The 16470-nt window shown below is 46.1% G+C and overlaps 1 protein-coding gene across 10 annotated transcripts in view; it reads right to left on the bottom strand.

Annotated features, from left to right (window-relative positions):
* MVB12B (multivesicular body subunit 12B) overlaps positions 1–16470 on the bottom strand; it is a 163928-nt gene that overhangs the window by 99521 nt on the left and 47937 nt on the right. For all 10 annotated transcript variants that reach the window (XM_064490518.1, XM_064490520.1, XM_064490516.1 and 7 more), the window contains 4 exons: positions 15713–15820; positions 10826–10922; positions 3657–3786; positions 78–200 (listed from right to left, as the gene is read on the bottom strand). In XM_064490518.1, coding sequence (XP_064346588.1) covers positions 78–200; positions 3657–3786; positions 10826–10922; positions 15713–15820 — 458 coding nt within the window. The remainder of the gene's footprint in view (positions 1–77; positions 201–3656; positions 3787–10825; positions 10923–15712; positions 15821–16470) is intronic.

Raw genomic sequence — 16470 nt, 5'->3', positions numbered from 1 at the left:
AATGTTACGCACCGGGACCCAAGAGCACATGACTATCACATGCATGACAGCACGAGATGCCGCTGACAGGGCCTCACCTGGGAAGGTTGGGGGCCGGGGTGGAAGCAGCTGATGACTGGGAAGGCGTAGTGGGTTGAGATGAGTCATGATTTCTTGGTACTCTGCCCATTCGATACCAGATCCCCATGCTGTTCAGTTCCCTTTGGGAGAAAAGAGAAATCTTCATGGCACCTTCAGCACAAAATTACCTGAGCAACAAAGCAAACCAACTCACTGAGGAGAATCATAGCCTCAAATACCAGGGAATCGATTCTCGCCCATGAAGGTGGTTACATCACCTCCGTTTGTGCTCTGAGTGTCGCGGTTTAGCACCTCACGTGAGGGCAACGTCCCAGCTCGGCAGGCCATCTTCCTCACCGACCCCGATGGCTTTCCTACTACGTGCTATCAACAATTTCCTTGGTTCTCAGTCTGCAAAATTCTTATCTTGCCGTTTCATTGTGGATGTTTCTGTGACAATCCACTTTGTAGGGTCAGGGTGAGACAGGTGAGCAATGGCTGACCCGTATTCCCGGTTTCTAACTACGAGGAGAACGAGCCCCGCCCCGCTCCACGCCAGGCTCCAGGCCCAGGAGAAAGCGCCCTACTGCCCGGGCGTCACCTACAGTTGGCCGGGTTCTCAGGGTTAGTCTGGGAGACATCTTCACACCATAAAGCCCGAGGCACGTGCCCCATGAGCCACCACGACTCAGGGTGGTGACGAAAGAGCCTGGCAGACACCACGTCAGGGTTCCTGCTCCTTGACCTGCATGCCCACCACAGCCCGACCCCACGCCACTCAGTCACGGGCATTTATGAGACAGGTGTGCCCTTAGGAATGGCAATGGGATTATTTTAGCCACAACCAACTTCTAACTACTCAGCTGGACCACAGAACTGCATGCTGGGGTGTAAAGGGAGAGCATTTCTCCAAAAACTGAGAACAGATTTATCCAGGGGATACTTCTAGGAGCTTCTGAGCACCCCACAGGAACTATCCTAAACCACAGTCAATTCTTATTAGGCGGCTGCCTCCAATCAGCTGCACTGATTTCTCCACCTGTTGGTCACGGCCACGGTCAGGCCTCAGAGGAACCACTCCCAGTCTGAGGTTTCCGTCTCCCCAGACAACAAACCTCTAACTTTTGCAAAGAAACGTATTGAATTGTGCCCATTTTGGGAAAAAGTGACGAAGTTCTGAACACTGAATTCTCTTTCCTTAAAGATAACACTGGAATTGCCTTCTTCTAGAAAATAATTTTTGTCCCAAGATGAAACAAAAATACATTTTATTTAGCAATCTTTTCAAAATGATATAAAAAAGTCTAGTTTTGATTATCAAGACATATATGGTAAGAATCTATTCTTTAGAATTGTTTAAATTGGTTAAAATTGAATCTTCTAAAGTAGTATAGTTTGTAATTTACAAAAGCTGAATACACACAGTAACTGAATACACATAATATACGCAGTAACTGAAATTAGACCTTAAAAGTTCATTACTAAATTGTTGGTTTCTACTATTTGTATGTAAGTGGCTGTTTCTAAGGTACCTGAAGTATGGTTATTTTCTTAACTATTTCCTACTCCTGTTATCCTGTTTATTTAATGAATTTAAACCGTGTTGTAAAACGGGATTTTTCAGTGTATAGAAAGGGGGTGATCACAGAGTCCTCCTTAAGGACCACAAAATCTCAAGACAGAGCATTCAGACTCCACAGCTGAAAAGTCCAAACAAGCCACTGTGCCAAGATGAAGATATCTATTCCTGTGATGCCCGCTCCCCACGTGCTTCACACAAACCCCGCAGATCCCTCTATGCCCAGCCCACATGCAGCCTCTGAGAAAAGGCCGTGGCTTTTAAAGTAAAGGGGACTGTCTGGGTTCAAATGTGCAAGAGGCAAAACAGAGCCCAGCCCAGCCCAGATCCAAGAGGCCAACCTCAAAAGTCAAGAAGGAGAACACATCTGTGGGTACCTGCAGGGACAAGCGAGATGCTTCTTACAAAGCTGGCCAGGGAGACAGCACATGGCCGGGGGGCTGGAAACTACCACACTATTAACTTGAGAGACCCGAATTTTAGTTGACTGAGTATAATGAATGAACATCTATTATCTTTTGAACATCCAGCATCCATTCACCCCCTATTCTGACTCTACCCGCCCCTTCTGTATTTAGAGGGGCAGCCACCCCTCATTCCTGGTCCCTGAGTTTCAGTGGAGCTGACTGCACTTTTAGCTCAGGCCTGGTCAATCAGAGAAGGACATTTTCCAGGTGTAGTGATGGGCTCAGGGTGCACATGACCCTGGTGAGATCAACCAAGACCAATAAGAACGACTCCTACTGTGGAGAACACAGGTTTGATCTTTGCCTCGGGACTTGAACCTGGAGGAGAAGTAGGTAAAGCTCGCGTACCACAACTCCTGAACTAGGGGGGAACACGTCTTGGAATGGTGTCTCCCCCACCCACCGAGGAATCAGAGTAAGGAGGAGAGGGGAAACCAGATCCTAGCGACACCCTCTGAGCAGCCACTTCCAGCCACCCCTGATGCCATCCTGCCCCACAAACTCTACTGTTATGTCAGTCAACAAATTCTTTCTTCTGTTTAATCCAACCTGGCTTAGGTTTCCTGTCACTTACAATCAAGAGTCCAAATGAAATCCCGAGGTTCCTTGTACTCAGTATTCATGAATACTAGGCCTGTGCCCGGTGCTGAGGCTACCAGGTCAAGGGCACAGTGGGCCAAGCCCTCCAGCAGTTCCCTGCTTATCAGGGAAGAGGAACATCGGACCAAAACACTGCACACGGAAATACCCTGTGATCATGTAATATTCACCTTTCTTCTCCACTGAGAACCCTCCAATGGTTTTCCGGCACGATTGGACTAAGATCCAAACCTCCACCATGTTTCACGAGGTCCCACTGAGCACTGCCCCACCTCCTACTCCTTCTGGCTCACCACCTCAGCCACACCTGGCTGCTCTCTGCCCCAGACCCATCTCGCCATCCCCACTGGGAGGCTGGCCCTTCCCCTCTGCCTCCAGATCCCTGAGGGCTGGTTTCTTCCCTACATTTAGGACTGTGCTCACATGTCACGCTCCCGACCCCAGGCTGAAGAGCCCCCATTCCTTTCTGCCTCACTTTCTTCACTAACTGAAATGGTCTCGCTCATTGTTTCTGGTTTGATGCTGGTCTCTCGCTTTCCGAACACCAACTCCACGGGAGGCAAGCTCTCGGCCTCACTCACCACTGCTTCCAGGGGCCTGGACCCCAGGGTAGGAAACGGGCATCCAGAAAATGCAATGGGGTGAGTAAAGAGGGGGAGCACGGAGGCCCTGTGGTCCGAGGGAGAGAGCACCTTGGCTTCAGGCATCTGGAAAAGCCCAGAGAGCCTGAAGGAGGAACACGCAGGAGGGGGAAGGAAGGGCCTTTCGATGGAGCACAAGAGGTCAGGGGGGTGCTCTGTGAGGCTGCCCCACCAGCAGGAGGGCAGTGAGGAGAGCCATGGCCAGAGCCTAGGGGTCACACAGACAGCCGGTCTCAGGACTGGGTCCCCGGGAGCCACTGGAGCACTCTCGGCAGACAGAAGATAGAGACTGGTGTCACTAAGACTTACCCAATGAACGTGTACTGGGGAGGGGCCTGCTTGGTCCGGCCCATGATCCGAATGTCACAGATGGCGGCTTCGGTTGAATCCCGTGGGATAAATTTAATGCACAGCCTCTTCTTTCTAAAAGCCACTTCCTCTGAAGGAAAGGACGACAAGAAAAGGTATGAGTCTTCCAGAGAGGCCAACCACTCTGTTCTGAGCACCACGTCTTCTGTCATGTCCCCTTCCCAGCAGTGCAAGTGACCTGCCATCCTGGTCGCCCAACAGAAGGGCCAGGCTCCACCCTCCAGACACCCCACGGTGGGCCTGTCACCCTGCCCTGCCTTCAGGGCCTGACCCCCATGTCCCCTGCTGAGAAGGGGCCCGCGGGGCACACCCATCTCTTCAAGGAGCGGCCGCCTGCAAGAAACCCAGGGCCCGGCCTCTGAAAGCCACCCCTCAGTCTGCTCACAGCTCCAGCCATCAGATACAGACCCACGGACACCCCGAGAGTTAAAATATTTTACTACGTGAACTTTTTACTTTTTTACTTTTTCTTACAGCAATTTTCAAACATTCCCGAAAGTAGAGAGAACGGTTAGATGAATTCACGTGTTCCCATCATCCGGTTTCAGTGCTGTCAACTGCTCTCACCTTCTCCCCGCGGACAAGCTGCTTTCACCTCCTCCCCACCCCTTGGCTTTGCTGGAGACGCGCAGGGACCCCAGCACCGCCAGCAGCACAGGAAGCATCCGCGGCAGACTATTTTTCCTAACGTTACCACCACGCCACTCTCATTCCTAACAAAATGAGCAACGGCTCCTTCATTTCATCCAACAGTCTACATTCAGGTTTTCTCCATTACCTCAACAATGTCATTTAACTGTTGGTTTGTCTGGACGTCTGCACACAGAATTTGGTTGTTAGGTCTCTTGTTCTGTAACAACCTCTCTGCCTTCCCGTTACCTTCAGGGCACTGATAGGCTGGAGAACCGGGGCAGTCCCCTGTACTTCCTGTAACCTGGCAGAGTGAAAGGCTCCATGAGACGCAGGTTACACTGCTTGGAAAGGAACACTTCACAGGTGGTGTGTGTTCATCATGTGGCGTCACATCACGAGGCCTGGAGGCCAGCTGTGCTGCCCTCGGTGGGTTCTGCTGCTGTCAGGCTGGTACTTTGGTTATAATGTCCCCAACAACCATGCTCTGAGTGGTTTTCTCATCCCCTGACGACTGTTCCCTAGATCCAAAATTTCATTAAAGGTGTCAAAACAGCGATTTTCTAATTCCATCAATCCTTCTGCGTTTATTAGCTGGAATTTTTCTATGTAAAAAAATAACTGATTCTTGAAAGACTTGGTCTCACTGAAACATGCACTGCTACAGGGAAGGAGAGATGCAATTCTTCTATTTATCAAGTCAGAGTAATGAGTTGGAGCCCTAGCAACCACCAATGGTGACCAACCATGTGTTTTTTGTTTGTTCATTTGTGGTTTTTAAACACGAGTTTCAATCAACTGCAGCCACCCAATACCTGAGTCAGATCTGGGTTGAAATTTCAGCTCCACCATTTTCTGGCACCATAACTGTAGGCAACTGACTTAATTTCTCCAAGCCCTGGATTCAGTATCTGTAAAAGGGAGTTAATGAAACCCTACCCCATAGGAACACTGAGGAAGCTGACATGTGATAACACACATGCTTCACTTAGCCCAGCACCAGGCACATAGTAGGTGCTCAATAAAGAACAGCTGTGGATGTTCCTATCATCATTATAAGCACAAAATCTCTGTCAGTGTTTGGCATTGATTTTCAAGACCTTCCAGTTCTGTGGCAGAAATAAGCACATTTAAATCAGGGAGAAGTGAGTCCTGCTGCTGGACTTGCCTTTAACCAAGGGGAGATCAGAGTCAGGTGCTGATATTTTGCAGGGAGGGCTTGCTTTTTTAAAGACCCCGGTGGAAATTTAGAACCTTTGTGGGTTCTTTTCCTAGGCGAGGAAACCGGGCTAGATCAGATCTACCAGCTGTGAGTAACCACACTGATCCAAACAGTGTGTCCATCAAGGCAGGGTGGTACCCTGGGGAAACCATCCACAGCAACCCTCCAGCTTCAAAAACTATTAGCTGAGAAGATCAGGCTTTTGACAGTGTGAAGTAGGTGAGCTCTCTCCTCAGAGTAAACAAAAATGCAGGTACGTTATGTACTTGCTTTGCCAGCTGCTCTTTGCTCCATTCCTCCATCTACAGCAAACGCGGGGTAAGAGATGGAGCCTCTAATTAAACACGCTTAAACAGGCCTAGTTTTAAGTAAACATACTATACAGAGTCAATAGAAATGTGCTCAGTCATGCTTATGAACACAGAGAAAGGACACAGCACTTTACTAAAACAAACAGTCTTCCAGTGTTTAAGTGCTATATGGATTGCAACAAACCATATTTTAAATTAATTACAAGCCTCTCATCTTTCTGGCTGGTTTTATAAAACCAGGGCTGTAAATGCTCTTAAACGTCACAGAGCTGACCATAGGTTCATCTGGCCAGCCTGGGTAAAGACTCCAGGAATGACCGTATGACCCTACATGAATGGGCAACCCCAAACCCACCCTCCTTGTGTGATAAGACACCTGTTGGAGATGCCAGAACCCGACCTCAGAATGTCCATGGGGCTGCAACCGACAACCTCCCAGTCACGGGGGAGAGGCCTCCCATCCAGGATCACTGGGGCCCCCCGGCAGCTGGATCACAGGACCCAGAAAGGACTCAGCCCTAGGCCTCCTTGCTTAACAGATTTAACAAATTGAGCGGAAGCCGAATGAGAAATCCCTTGTGGCTCTATACTACATGGTATGAAGACATTTTAAGCCAGTTAGTTGTCAAAAAAGAACACCAATGCACATTTCAAAACTAAGAAAAACACAGAGGAAAAGTAGGAAATTAATACAAATCTACAAGGCGATTTTAGCTCTTAAGCAGAACATTCGTGTAAGAATAAGCAAAGGTAGCAAGTAAACACTTGTGAAAATGTTCAGTCTCGCTAATAAATAATAAGTGAAAATTAAGTAAAATTAGAACAGTAAAACTAAATAAAAAATTTAAAGCCTATGCTGGCAGGCCTGTGGGAGACAGGTACAAGCCAGTATCATCAGTGGCAACATGAATTGGTATTTCTGGAAGTTAATTTGGCAACAGAGAGTAATAAAGCTTATTTTTATTGAGCCCAACCTCTGAGCAAGGCACTGTGTGTGGTGGACACCTTGGGCAATTCAAAGATGAATTAAACATGGATCTTGCCCTCAAGGAAAGAGATAAGTAGCAAAGACAAGAAGAGAACTTGTAAATGGCTATAATGCAAGCTAAAAACAACATTATGAGGTGGGTAATATCCCCCCATTTTACAGATGAGGAAGCCGAAGCCCAGGAGGGTCATTTGCCCAGGGCCCCTCATTTGTAAGTGGCAGAGCTAGACTCAATAAAGAGTTTGACTCCAGAGCCTAAGTTCTTCCCACTACGCCAGGTGCAGTTTGTCCCAACAGGTAAAGACGGGAATTCAGAAGCAGAATCAACCACTTTCTTTGGCCTCCCACCACTGTCACTTGCATTTGCTTACTTTCCTGCCTCCCTTCAACAAATGAGTGCTGTACTAGGTGGCTGGAAAGCAGGAAAGACAAGGGGCCCTGACCTCCGACTGATTACATAGCCCTGTCGGAGTATACTGTAATGCAATTTCTTGTTTCCAGGTCCAGTTCACCCACTATACTAAGTTCCTTGAGGCAAGGGCCACTATCTTGTTCATCTTTATACCTCAAAGCCTGCACTGCCTACAGTAGATATGCATCCACCATAGCTGACTGTGGAGAGGAGAGAGAGCTTGCTTCCAACTGGTCTCTAGGGATCAGAGACTTTCAAGAAGTTGGAGATCTTAAACTCACCCTTGAAAGATATGAGGTGTGGCCATTCAGAGTTGAGGGAGAGGGCATTTCAGGCCCGGAAAACAACAAAGCAAATGTGTAGAGTCAGAAAAAAACGAGCACGGAGAGGGCATAGTGAGTAGCTCAGTTTGCATAGAACACAGCGTCCTTGAAGATGAGGGATATGTTTGTAAAGGAAGGTGGTGGGCAGACTGTAGAGGACCCATGACCCAGCAGCCTCAAGCACCTGGAAACTTATCACAAGGAAATCATTCAAAATCTACATGTACCCAAACTGATCTATAGATTCAACGCCATACCTATCAAAATGCTAGCTGGCTTCTTTGCAGAAGTGGACTTATCCTAGAATTCTTATGGAAATTTGAGGGACCCAGAAGAGCCAAAATCATCTTAAAAAAGAACAAAGCTGGAAGACTCATCATACTTCCTGGATTCAAAACTTGCTACAAAGTTACAGTAATCAAGACTGTATGGTTTTAGCAATAAGAAAGATATATAGGTCAATGGAAGAGAAGTTGGAGTTCAGAAACAAACCTTCATATTTATGCTCAATTGATTTTCAACAAGGAAGCTGAGACAATTCGATGAGGGAAAGAATAGTCTTTTAGACAAATGGTGGTGGGACAACTGGATATTCACATGCAAAAGAATACATTTGAAGCTGTATCTCACACAAACATTAACTCAAAATGTATCAAAGACATAAATGTAAGGGCTAAAATGATAAAACTCTTAGAAGAAAACACAGGCATAAGTCTTGGTGACCTTGGATTTGGCAATGGTTTCTTAGGTATGACACCAAAAAACTAAGCAACAAAGGAAAAAAGAGATAAATCGGATTCCATCAAATCCAAAAAATTTTGTGTTTCAAAGGACAGCATCAAGAAAATGAAGTGAATGCATAACAGCTCCACCTCAATTTTAAAAAAAAGAAAAAAGGGAATTAAGTGGAAATTGACAGAATGGGAGAAAATTTTTACAAGGCATACAACTGATAAAGGACTTATAACCAGAATATACTAAAACATTCCTACAACTCAATCATAAAAAGACAACTTAATTTTAAATGGGCCAAGAATTAAAATAGCCATTTCTCCAGAGAAAGTATACAAATGACTAACAAGCATATGAAAACATGTTTAACATAATGAGCCATAAGAGAAATGCACATCAAAACCACAGAGAGAGAACACGTCATACCCACTAAGATAGTCAGAATCAAAAAGAATGACAGTAACAAGTGTTGGTGAAGATGTGGAGAAACTGGAACCCTCAAATACAGCTGGTCAGAAGGTAAAAGGGTACAGCTCCTTTGGAAAACACTTTGGCAGTTATTCAAAAAGTTAAAAAAAAAGGTTACCATATGACTCAGCAATTCTACACTGAGGTATATGCCCAAGAGCAATGAAAACATATGTCCACACAAAAACTTGTACATCAGTGTTCAGAGCAGCATTATTCATAATAGCCCAAAGTGGAACAAATATCCATCAATTGGATGGATAAGCAAAATGGTATACTCACATAATGGAATATTACTTGGCAATGAAAAGGGAATGCAGTGCTGACATGTTACCTACCTCATATGGACCTACCTTGAAAACATTATGCTAAGTGAAAGAAGCCAGACACGAAAGACTACAGATTACATTATTTCATTTATATGATTATATTGCCAGAATAGGTAAATCTATACAAAACATAGATTAGTGGTGACCTAGGGCTCGTAGGGGTTAGGGAGGTGAGGACTGGGGAGAAATGGGGTGCCTGCAGTGAGTGATTGCTAACGGATACATGGTTTCTTTTGGAGTGATAAAATGTTCTAAAATTGATTGTGGTAATGGTTGCACAGCTTTGTGAACACACTGAAAAAAAATCACTTAATTGTAACTTTAAATGGGTAAATTGTATGGTATGGTAATTATACTTCAATAAAGCTATTACCAAAAAACTCCAACACATAAACATATAAAATCTATTCTTAAAAGGTGCTTAAACATACGCTTTTGCAGAGCGGCACTGTGGTTAAAAGTGTGGGAGTTAGACTTGTGTATGGATACTCCAGTTATTCCCCCACTTCTAGATGTGTGACCTTGGACAAGCTCTTTAGTCCCTAAGTAGTTACTGTGCCTCATTTTTCTCATACGGGAAATGGGTATAAAACACCCATCTCCAAATAGGGTTCTTCTGCAGATTAAATGAGATCAGGTCTATAAAGCTTCATCACAGGGGCTAGCACACAGTAAATACATGCTAAGTATCAACTCTCACGATTCTTAGCTGATACATCTAATAACAGACAGCGAGTGTCGAAAAGTGAGGAGAGTATTAAGAGAAATATGCCACACAATGGAATCCACTTGTTTCATTAAAATAACAGTTATGTGAAGTCTGTGTAGCTATGGAAAGTCTGGTCTATAGGAAATGCTGGCAAGAAAACAGCAAAAAAAAAAAAAAAAAAAAGGTCCAAAAATGGGGCGAACTATGGAAAAAGAAAGTATATGTGACAAAAAATGAGATGTGGACTTTCGTAAATGAATCATGTGTCATAAAGAAAGGATTCCCTGTATGTTTTTTATTTACTGCATCACTGTTGTGGATATCCTAATATTGGTAATAAGTAATTTAAAATAAAACAAGTTAAGTTATACTGCATCAGAATGAGGTGGCTCGGCGGCCCAGAGGGCTGCCAGCACTGTTTGATAAGTGATTAAGCACCCCAGGGTCCTGAAGAACCTTCCGATGTGTCAGCCGTTCAGCTCTGCCCGGTGTTGCTCGAGGGTCAGAGCCCCCCCTCAGTTTCAAATCCTGGGTACTCTAACTTGCAGTCTTTGTGGTTCTGACTTTTCTCATGTGCTCCAAGAGCCAAAAATGGTGACATTATTGCACCTGTGTTCCCTGGGTGTCTTTTGATTTTTTTCCTTTTGTTTCTGGGTCTTGTGCCAAGCTTGCCTTCAGCAACACCAGAGGAGGCTGAGGACAAACTATGACCTGTCTGAGTGCTCCCCTCTGAGCCAGCCGACTCAGCAGGGAGCACCACTCTAAAAGGAAAGGACACTGTTCATTTACGTGCCGCTCCCCGGAAGGCTGCAAACTCCTTGGAGAACCAAGTTAGACACGTGTCAAAAGCAGCAGAGTTTATTCATGGGCATGCAGTGAGGCCTCTTAAAATGTTTCTGAAGAAAAATGCACATAGAGATACCTAAAAATATTCCTGGAGGAAGAAAACTCTCACTGTGACGAGTGGTACTAAAGGGCGACTCACGTGTGTCCACCGTCTCCTGAATGGGGATGAAGCCCACAGGCAGCGTGTCCTTGATGTCAATGAGCTTCATATCCACTAACACGTTCCCTAAATGACTCTTGGGAGGAAAGAAAAGAGATACAGACTATTAATCTGAACACGCCAGTGGTGGGTTTGCCATTCTGGCTTCGAAATGCATGTTTAACACAATGACTCATGCAGCTCTACGATGGCAGGTTAATTGGAGCAGGTGCCACTTAATGTGCCCCAGCAGTTACACAGGGACTCTGGTGGCCCCCGGGAAGGAGTTTCACCTGCGAAGCCACTCACTCTGACGCGGCCTCGGTTGGCAAACGAGCAACCCAGGAGATGCTTGAGACATAACCCAGCAGAGGGCAGCTGTGCACACAGGTCCCGGGACCACACGGCCACTCAACCCCGAGCGTCTGCTCTCGGGTCAGCAGGTTTTAGAAGGAGCACGTTCCTGGGGCAGTGGTTTTACAGGGAGCTGCATATAAACCTAACAGAGAACCAGTCACTCCTACGGGATCAAGAGACAGCCTGCATATTGGCACACATCTCGGTGGCAAGATACAATCTGTAAAACCCCACGAATGCTAAGCTAATACGGAGTGAAAAGCCCTGCTGCCTCAGCACGACACGTCTTCCAAAATGACATGCACAAGGGCCTCTTAAAGCTTGCACTTAGTGGGGGTACACGGGGTCCACTCTGCGCAGTTCCTGTAACCAATGTAAAAATATCTGAGAAGCAGCATGCCGCTCTGTAACTGCGAGAGAGAATTCGCTGCAAACACACTGGCACTTGCAAGTTGGAGACGAACTCTGAAGAGATCTACCCTACAACTTAAGTATGTGGGGCCCACCTTCCAGAGGCGCTTTCTCTCCTTAAGCCCCCAGGAGCACACTCTCTGTTCACTTGTTCTGTGCTCCTGGACGAGCCCCTCACCTTGCCCCCCCACCCACCCGCGGCAACTCCTCAGGCATCCTTCCCGTCCTGCTCAGAGCAGGGCGTGCACCTCCATCTCTGTGTCCCCGATCCCGCCCTGCCCGGTGCCAACACCATTCCTGAAAGCCAATCAGGGAATTCCACCATCTAAACTCCATGCTACGTTCTCTCTTGGCACTCTCAATTTTCCTTCATATCAATTTATAATTGCATGTTTGTGAAGTTTTTATTTAATATCTGCTTCCCTGCTGGAGTTTAAAAACCAAAAGGACCAAAACTCTCTCTGCTAACACTACATATCCAAGCCTGGCATAGTTCTTGGCACACAGCTTGTGCTCAATAATTATTTGCTGAATAAATTAATGTTTTTTGGTACATTTTCAACTTTGGGTCACTCAGAGTTAGAAATCAAATTGGATCTGCTTTGGTGGCAAATCTAAACAATATCAGTAAAAATATTAAAAGTATATTTAATAAATGCATTTATAAACCAAAAGGACACAAAATTCCTGAACTTTAACCATCAAGGTCAAAGTGCCAAGTGTAAGCTATGACCAGGGTTTCCATGGCACTGTGGTCACAAAACCGTTTCTCTCCAACGACGGTATTTGCCAAGGATTTCGTATTATATTTCAGGTAGCTGGGTCTCAGGAAAACAATGCGGAGCAGTGCAGCAAGTGGAAAGTGGAACCCTCACTAACGCAGAATAAATCTCTGACCACGTGGGAAGGGTCTGAACCATTAACCCAACTCGCAAACATCAGCTGCTTTCAGAGTCGCCTGCTCTAATCTATCATAATTTTTTTTTCATGGCAGTTGCTTTTCCATGTCATCACCGCTTTCTGCATTGAGAAATTAACAACTGGGTATGTTTTCCTGCCCTGTAGATGGATGGGCATTCATCAATATCTTTCTCAAATGTCTTCTACTTGACAAGTTGGGTTTTACAGAAGTCAACAGCAAACCACTTAGCGACCTCACCCTCCACACTCTACAAATGTCCCTGATCATAAAACCAGAACATCAGTGGTGCAGCCATTTAAAAAAGGCATCAAAAAAAAAAAAAAAAAGTCTCTCGTGCACACAAACTGGGAGGCCGCACTGTCAAAGCCTCCCGCAGCCCAGGCGTGGTCCCTCCGCACACGGGCTGCCACTGCACCGGGTTTATACAGTAGGTCTGCGACACCATTAATTTTGCTTGTTCCTCTCCCCTCCCCCATCCCGTGCTCTCTTTCATTTCCTCCTCATAAATATGAAGAACGAATTCCCAGTCCTTGCTGAGCAAATGATTCATGCCAAGAGCCCAACGTGCACTGACTCAGGGTATTTATGTCGTCTCTGGTAGCCGGTATTTGCTAGTATACTGTAATTATTTTTGACAACCTTGCATTTAAGGTAGCCACAGATAACCAACTTAATATTCAAATGTTCATAAATCCTTCTGTTTAATATCCTCCCTACCTAATCTATGTACATTATTATTACAGGTAATGCAGAAAGTACAGGGCATGAAAAGTGCAATTAATCTCGATCCTTCCCCAGGAAGCAATGTCACTCCAAAGCCAGGTTTCTGTATTAATAGCATTATTGGGGGAAAGGAATTTAGGTTCCAAAGGGGTCTCCCCAAACTCCTACACTGGGAGTCTCACGTCGCCTAATTAAAGAATCTGTCCAGTCTTGAGATCCCACATCCCTCCGTTCCAGTTGTGAAAAATTATGCCATGCAAAGTCTTGGCTCTGACAGCAGGGCCGGACAGACTGGCTGAAACAGATGGAAATATGCCTCTTTCCTCCTCTGCTCCTGGGCCGGCAAGTGGGCCACTGACCCCTCTCTGAATCGCGTCCCCCTGGATCTCATCATAGCACCCATTCATTCTTTTCCTGAAGATGAAGTGCACCTACTTCCGGTGCTGCCTCAAAAAAGAGGTGAGGCTTGTCTCACCCACCGCCCTTGTCCTCGTCTCACATCCCTTATCACCCCGCCCTCACGGAGTGAGACACGCCAAGCAGGCACTCAATGGACACCCCTGAATGTTCCAATGTTGACTAAATCAATGTATTTTCCGTCACCCACTTACCCATGATACCCAAAATTAACAAGCCTGGTGACGTCTCTCTGTCATTTTTAGACTTGTCACTGTCCCCAGTCACAGGGATCAGAGGCTCTTCTGGCCTAGATACCAACACAGCCTTCGGGGAAATGCCACAAAAACACAAAACAAAAACAGCTAAAGAGGCCGTGGCGGGCCTCCGAGGCCAGAGCCTCCTCTCAGCGGGAGAGGCGAGGCTGAGCGGGAGCAGGAGTGAGCACATGAAACCACTGGGCAGAGCGGGGGTGTGAATACAAGTTGCTCAATCCTTAGGAGTTCATCCTAGCAGCCCTGAGCGGCAGTGAACATGTTGACCTCCTGCAGAAAGGGGAAGCCAGCGGGCAGAACAGAGGTGACAAAAGCTAAGAATATAGACAGTTTTCAAAAAGGGTTTAGGTGAACTCCAGGGACAAAGGGGCAGAGAGTGCACCGCGTGTGGCCCTGGGCACAAGAGGAAAGGTGGGGAGGTGGGGGCACTACCCTAATGTCAGGAGCTAGACGTCTGGAAAGGCAACCCGGCTGTCAGACCTCAGCTGCACCGTGACCCGAGGAACCTGCTCAGGCGCATTGCAGGCTTGGCTGCCAGCTCTTTGCCCTACTCAGCCAGACGCTCCGTGCTTTACTGCAAGTGTTTATTACTCTCGTTATTGGTGAAAAAATGTATATAAATAAAGCAATGACTTCTCCCCTAATCCTGAAGATGTTAAAAAACCACTTTCCTAACAAACTTACCAACAAACAACAGAATGGCTGGAGGAAGAGAGTGCAGGCCACGGAACCGTGCAACTGTCCTCAGCCAGAAAACACTGCAGGGACACATGGGGACCTGTGACAGGACCCTTGGGCTGTGGGGCTTATGATGGAGAGAAAGACTGTTACCTTTCCCCTTCGTGCTTCTGGATGGGGAAGTCTGAACCTGTTTTTTTTTTTTTCTTTATAAATCATGAACATATATTACTGTTACAATAAAATTTATAAAATAAATATTTCTCACTGAATTTTTTTTTTTTGCATTTAGGTCAAAAATAAAGTGTCACCCCTAAAAATGAAAATCTGACTGCTCCCTATTTGGGATTAGGGAAGACAGGTGAGCTGGGACAAGCCTGAAAACTTCCTGATCTCAGGAAAGGAGCTAGGACTTCAAGAGACTATCTGAGGATGGACGCGTGTATCTGCAGAGTACCTAGGACAGTCCTCACACAGAGGGGACGCTCACGAAGCCACTTCTCTTTTTTTTTTTTTTTTGCCACTTCTCTTTTTTCTAAGCCACCCATTAGAACACTTAATTGGAAAAGCCTTAGCAGAGAGCTTTAAAATTTCCTAATTAATGGGCCCAAGTATGAAAAACAGCATAGTAAAAGAAACCTGCACATGTGGTAGATACCTACCTGCAGAAACAATGAAATTGTCATGTGTTACAGAGAAACTCAGGGAGAGAGTCAACCAGGTCACGTGTGAGGGAAGGGGTGACCACGAGGCATCCTTCTAGCTATGCTCCCATCTGTTGGTCAGCTTTAATTCCAGCTTCTCTGAAAGACACGCACATCCCTCCTACCCTGTGATTTGTTACTTGGAGGAAAGGCAGGCAGAGGAGAGCTGTGAAAGAAATATCCTGGCTTCCTTTGGAGAACACCTTTTAATGGAATTCACTGTATACTTGGGCATGTGGTTAATAATACTGTTAATAAATGAAACACAGCACAAGCTGCTGATCCGACCCCATTCACTAAAACCACAGATAAATTAACATGGTGATGAAAGTAGACCAAAACCAAACAACGAGGAGATTTCAAACATGAATGTAAATGACTTGTGCTCACTCAGCAAACGGAAAACCACTACTAGACTTACATTTTCTTTGGAAAATGATCTCGTGAAACACAGGTATCTGGTAACCTTGGATTTAAATAAGCCGTCTTTCCAGAGGTCAGCATCAACACCATCTGCTGTCTGTGCAACCTGCACCAAAGAGACGGAGAAAAGGACCGCAGGTAAGGCAGGATGCCGCTGAGGGTGTGTGAGAGCAGCTTCTTCGTACCTGTGCCAATTAACACCGGCCCGAACTCTCATGGCATCTCATTAGTCCCTTTCATGAGGCCCTGGGAAGAGATTTTCCAAGAGGGGCAAAGGGAGAGTGTGAAAAATACAACTTCTAAAAATATCGTCCCTGGGGAAGCCATTGATTAAAGACACCCTGACAAAAATGGTTCTAATGAGAAAAGAGCAACTTTTGTTGTAATGGACCAAGAAGGGATTGGATAAGTCAGCACATTAAGTTGCTCATTACCACTTACTCAGGGGACGGTACAGGGTGCAGAAAAATTTCCAGTGGGGTGTGAAATGCCACCTGACAGGGGCACCGCCTGCGGTGAGCCTGGCAGGGCCTCCTGCTCCAGGTTCCCTGGGGCCAGCCTGGGTGCTCCCATCAGCGGGACACTGCTGGGCCCTGGGGGGCGGGATGTCAGGGAAGTTCGCTCCTCACTGTACCTTCCTGGTGCAAGCTCGGTGAGTGGTATTCAAGGTCAGAAACTGTCACAACAGGAAATAAAAAAGGACTCAACTCCTAGTTTATAGTCTCACTAAGAAGCCATTTTCTCATATACAGCTAT

Source organism: Camelus dromedarius, chromosome 10 (genome assembly GCF_036321535.1).
Source record: "Camelus dromedarius isolate mCamDro1 chromosome 10, mCamDro1.pat, whole genome shotgun sequence".
NCBI classification, from domain to species: domain Eukaryota; kingdom Metazoa; phylum Chordata; class Mammalia; order Artiodactyla; family Camelidae; genus Camelus; species Camelus dromedarius.
This window is presented reverse-complemented; position numbering and strand designations above follow the sequence as displayed.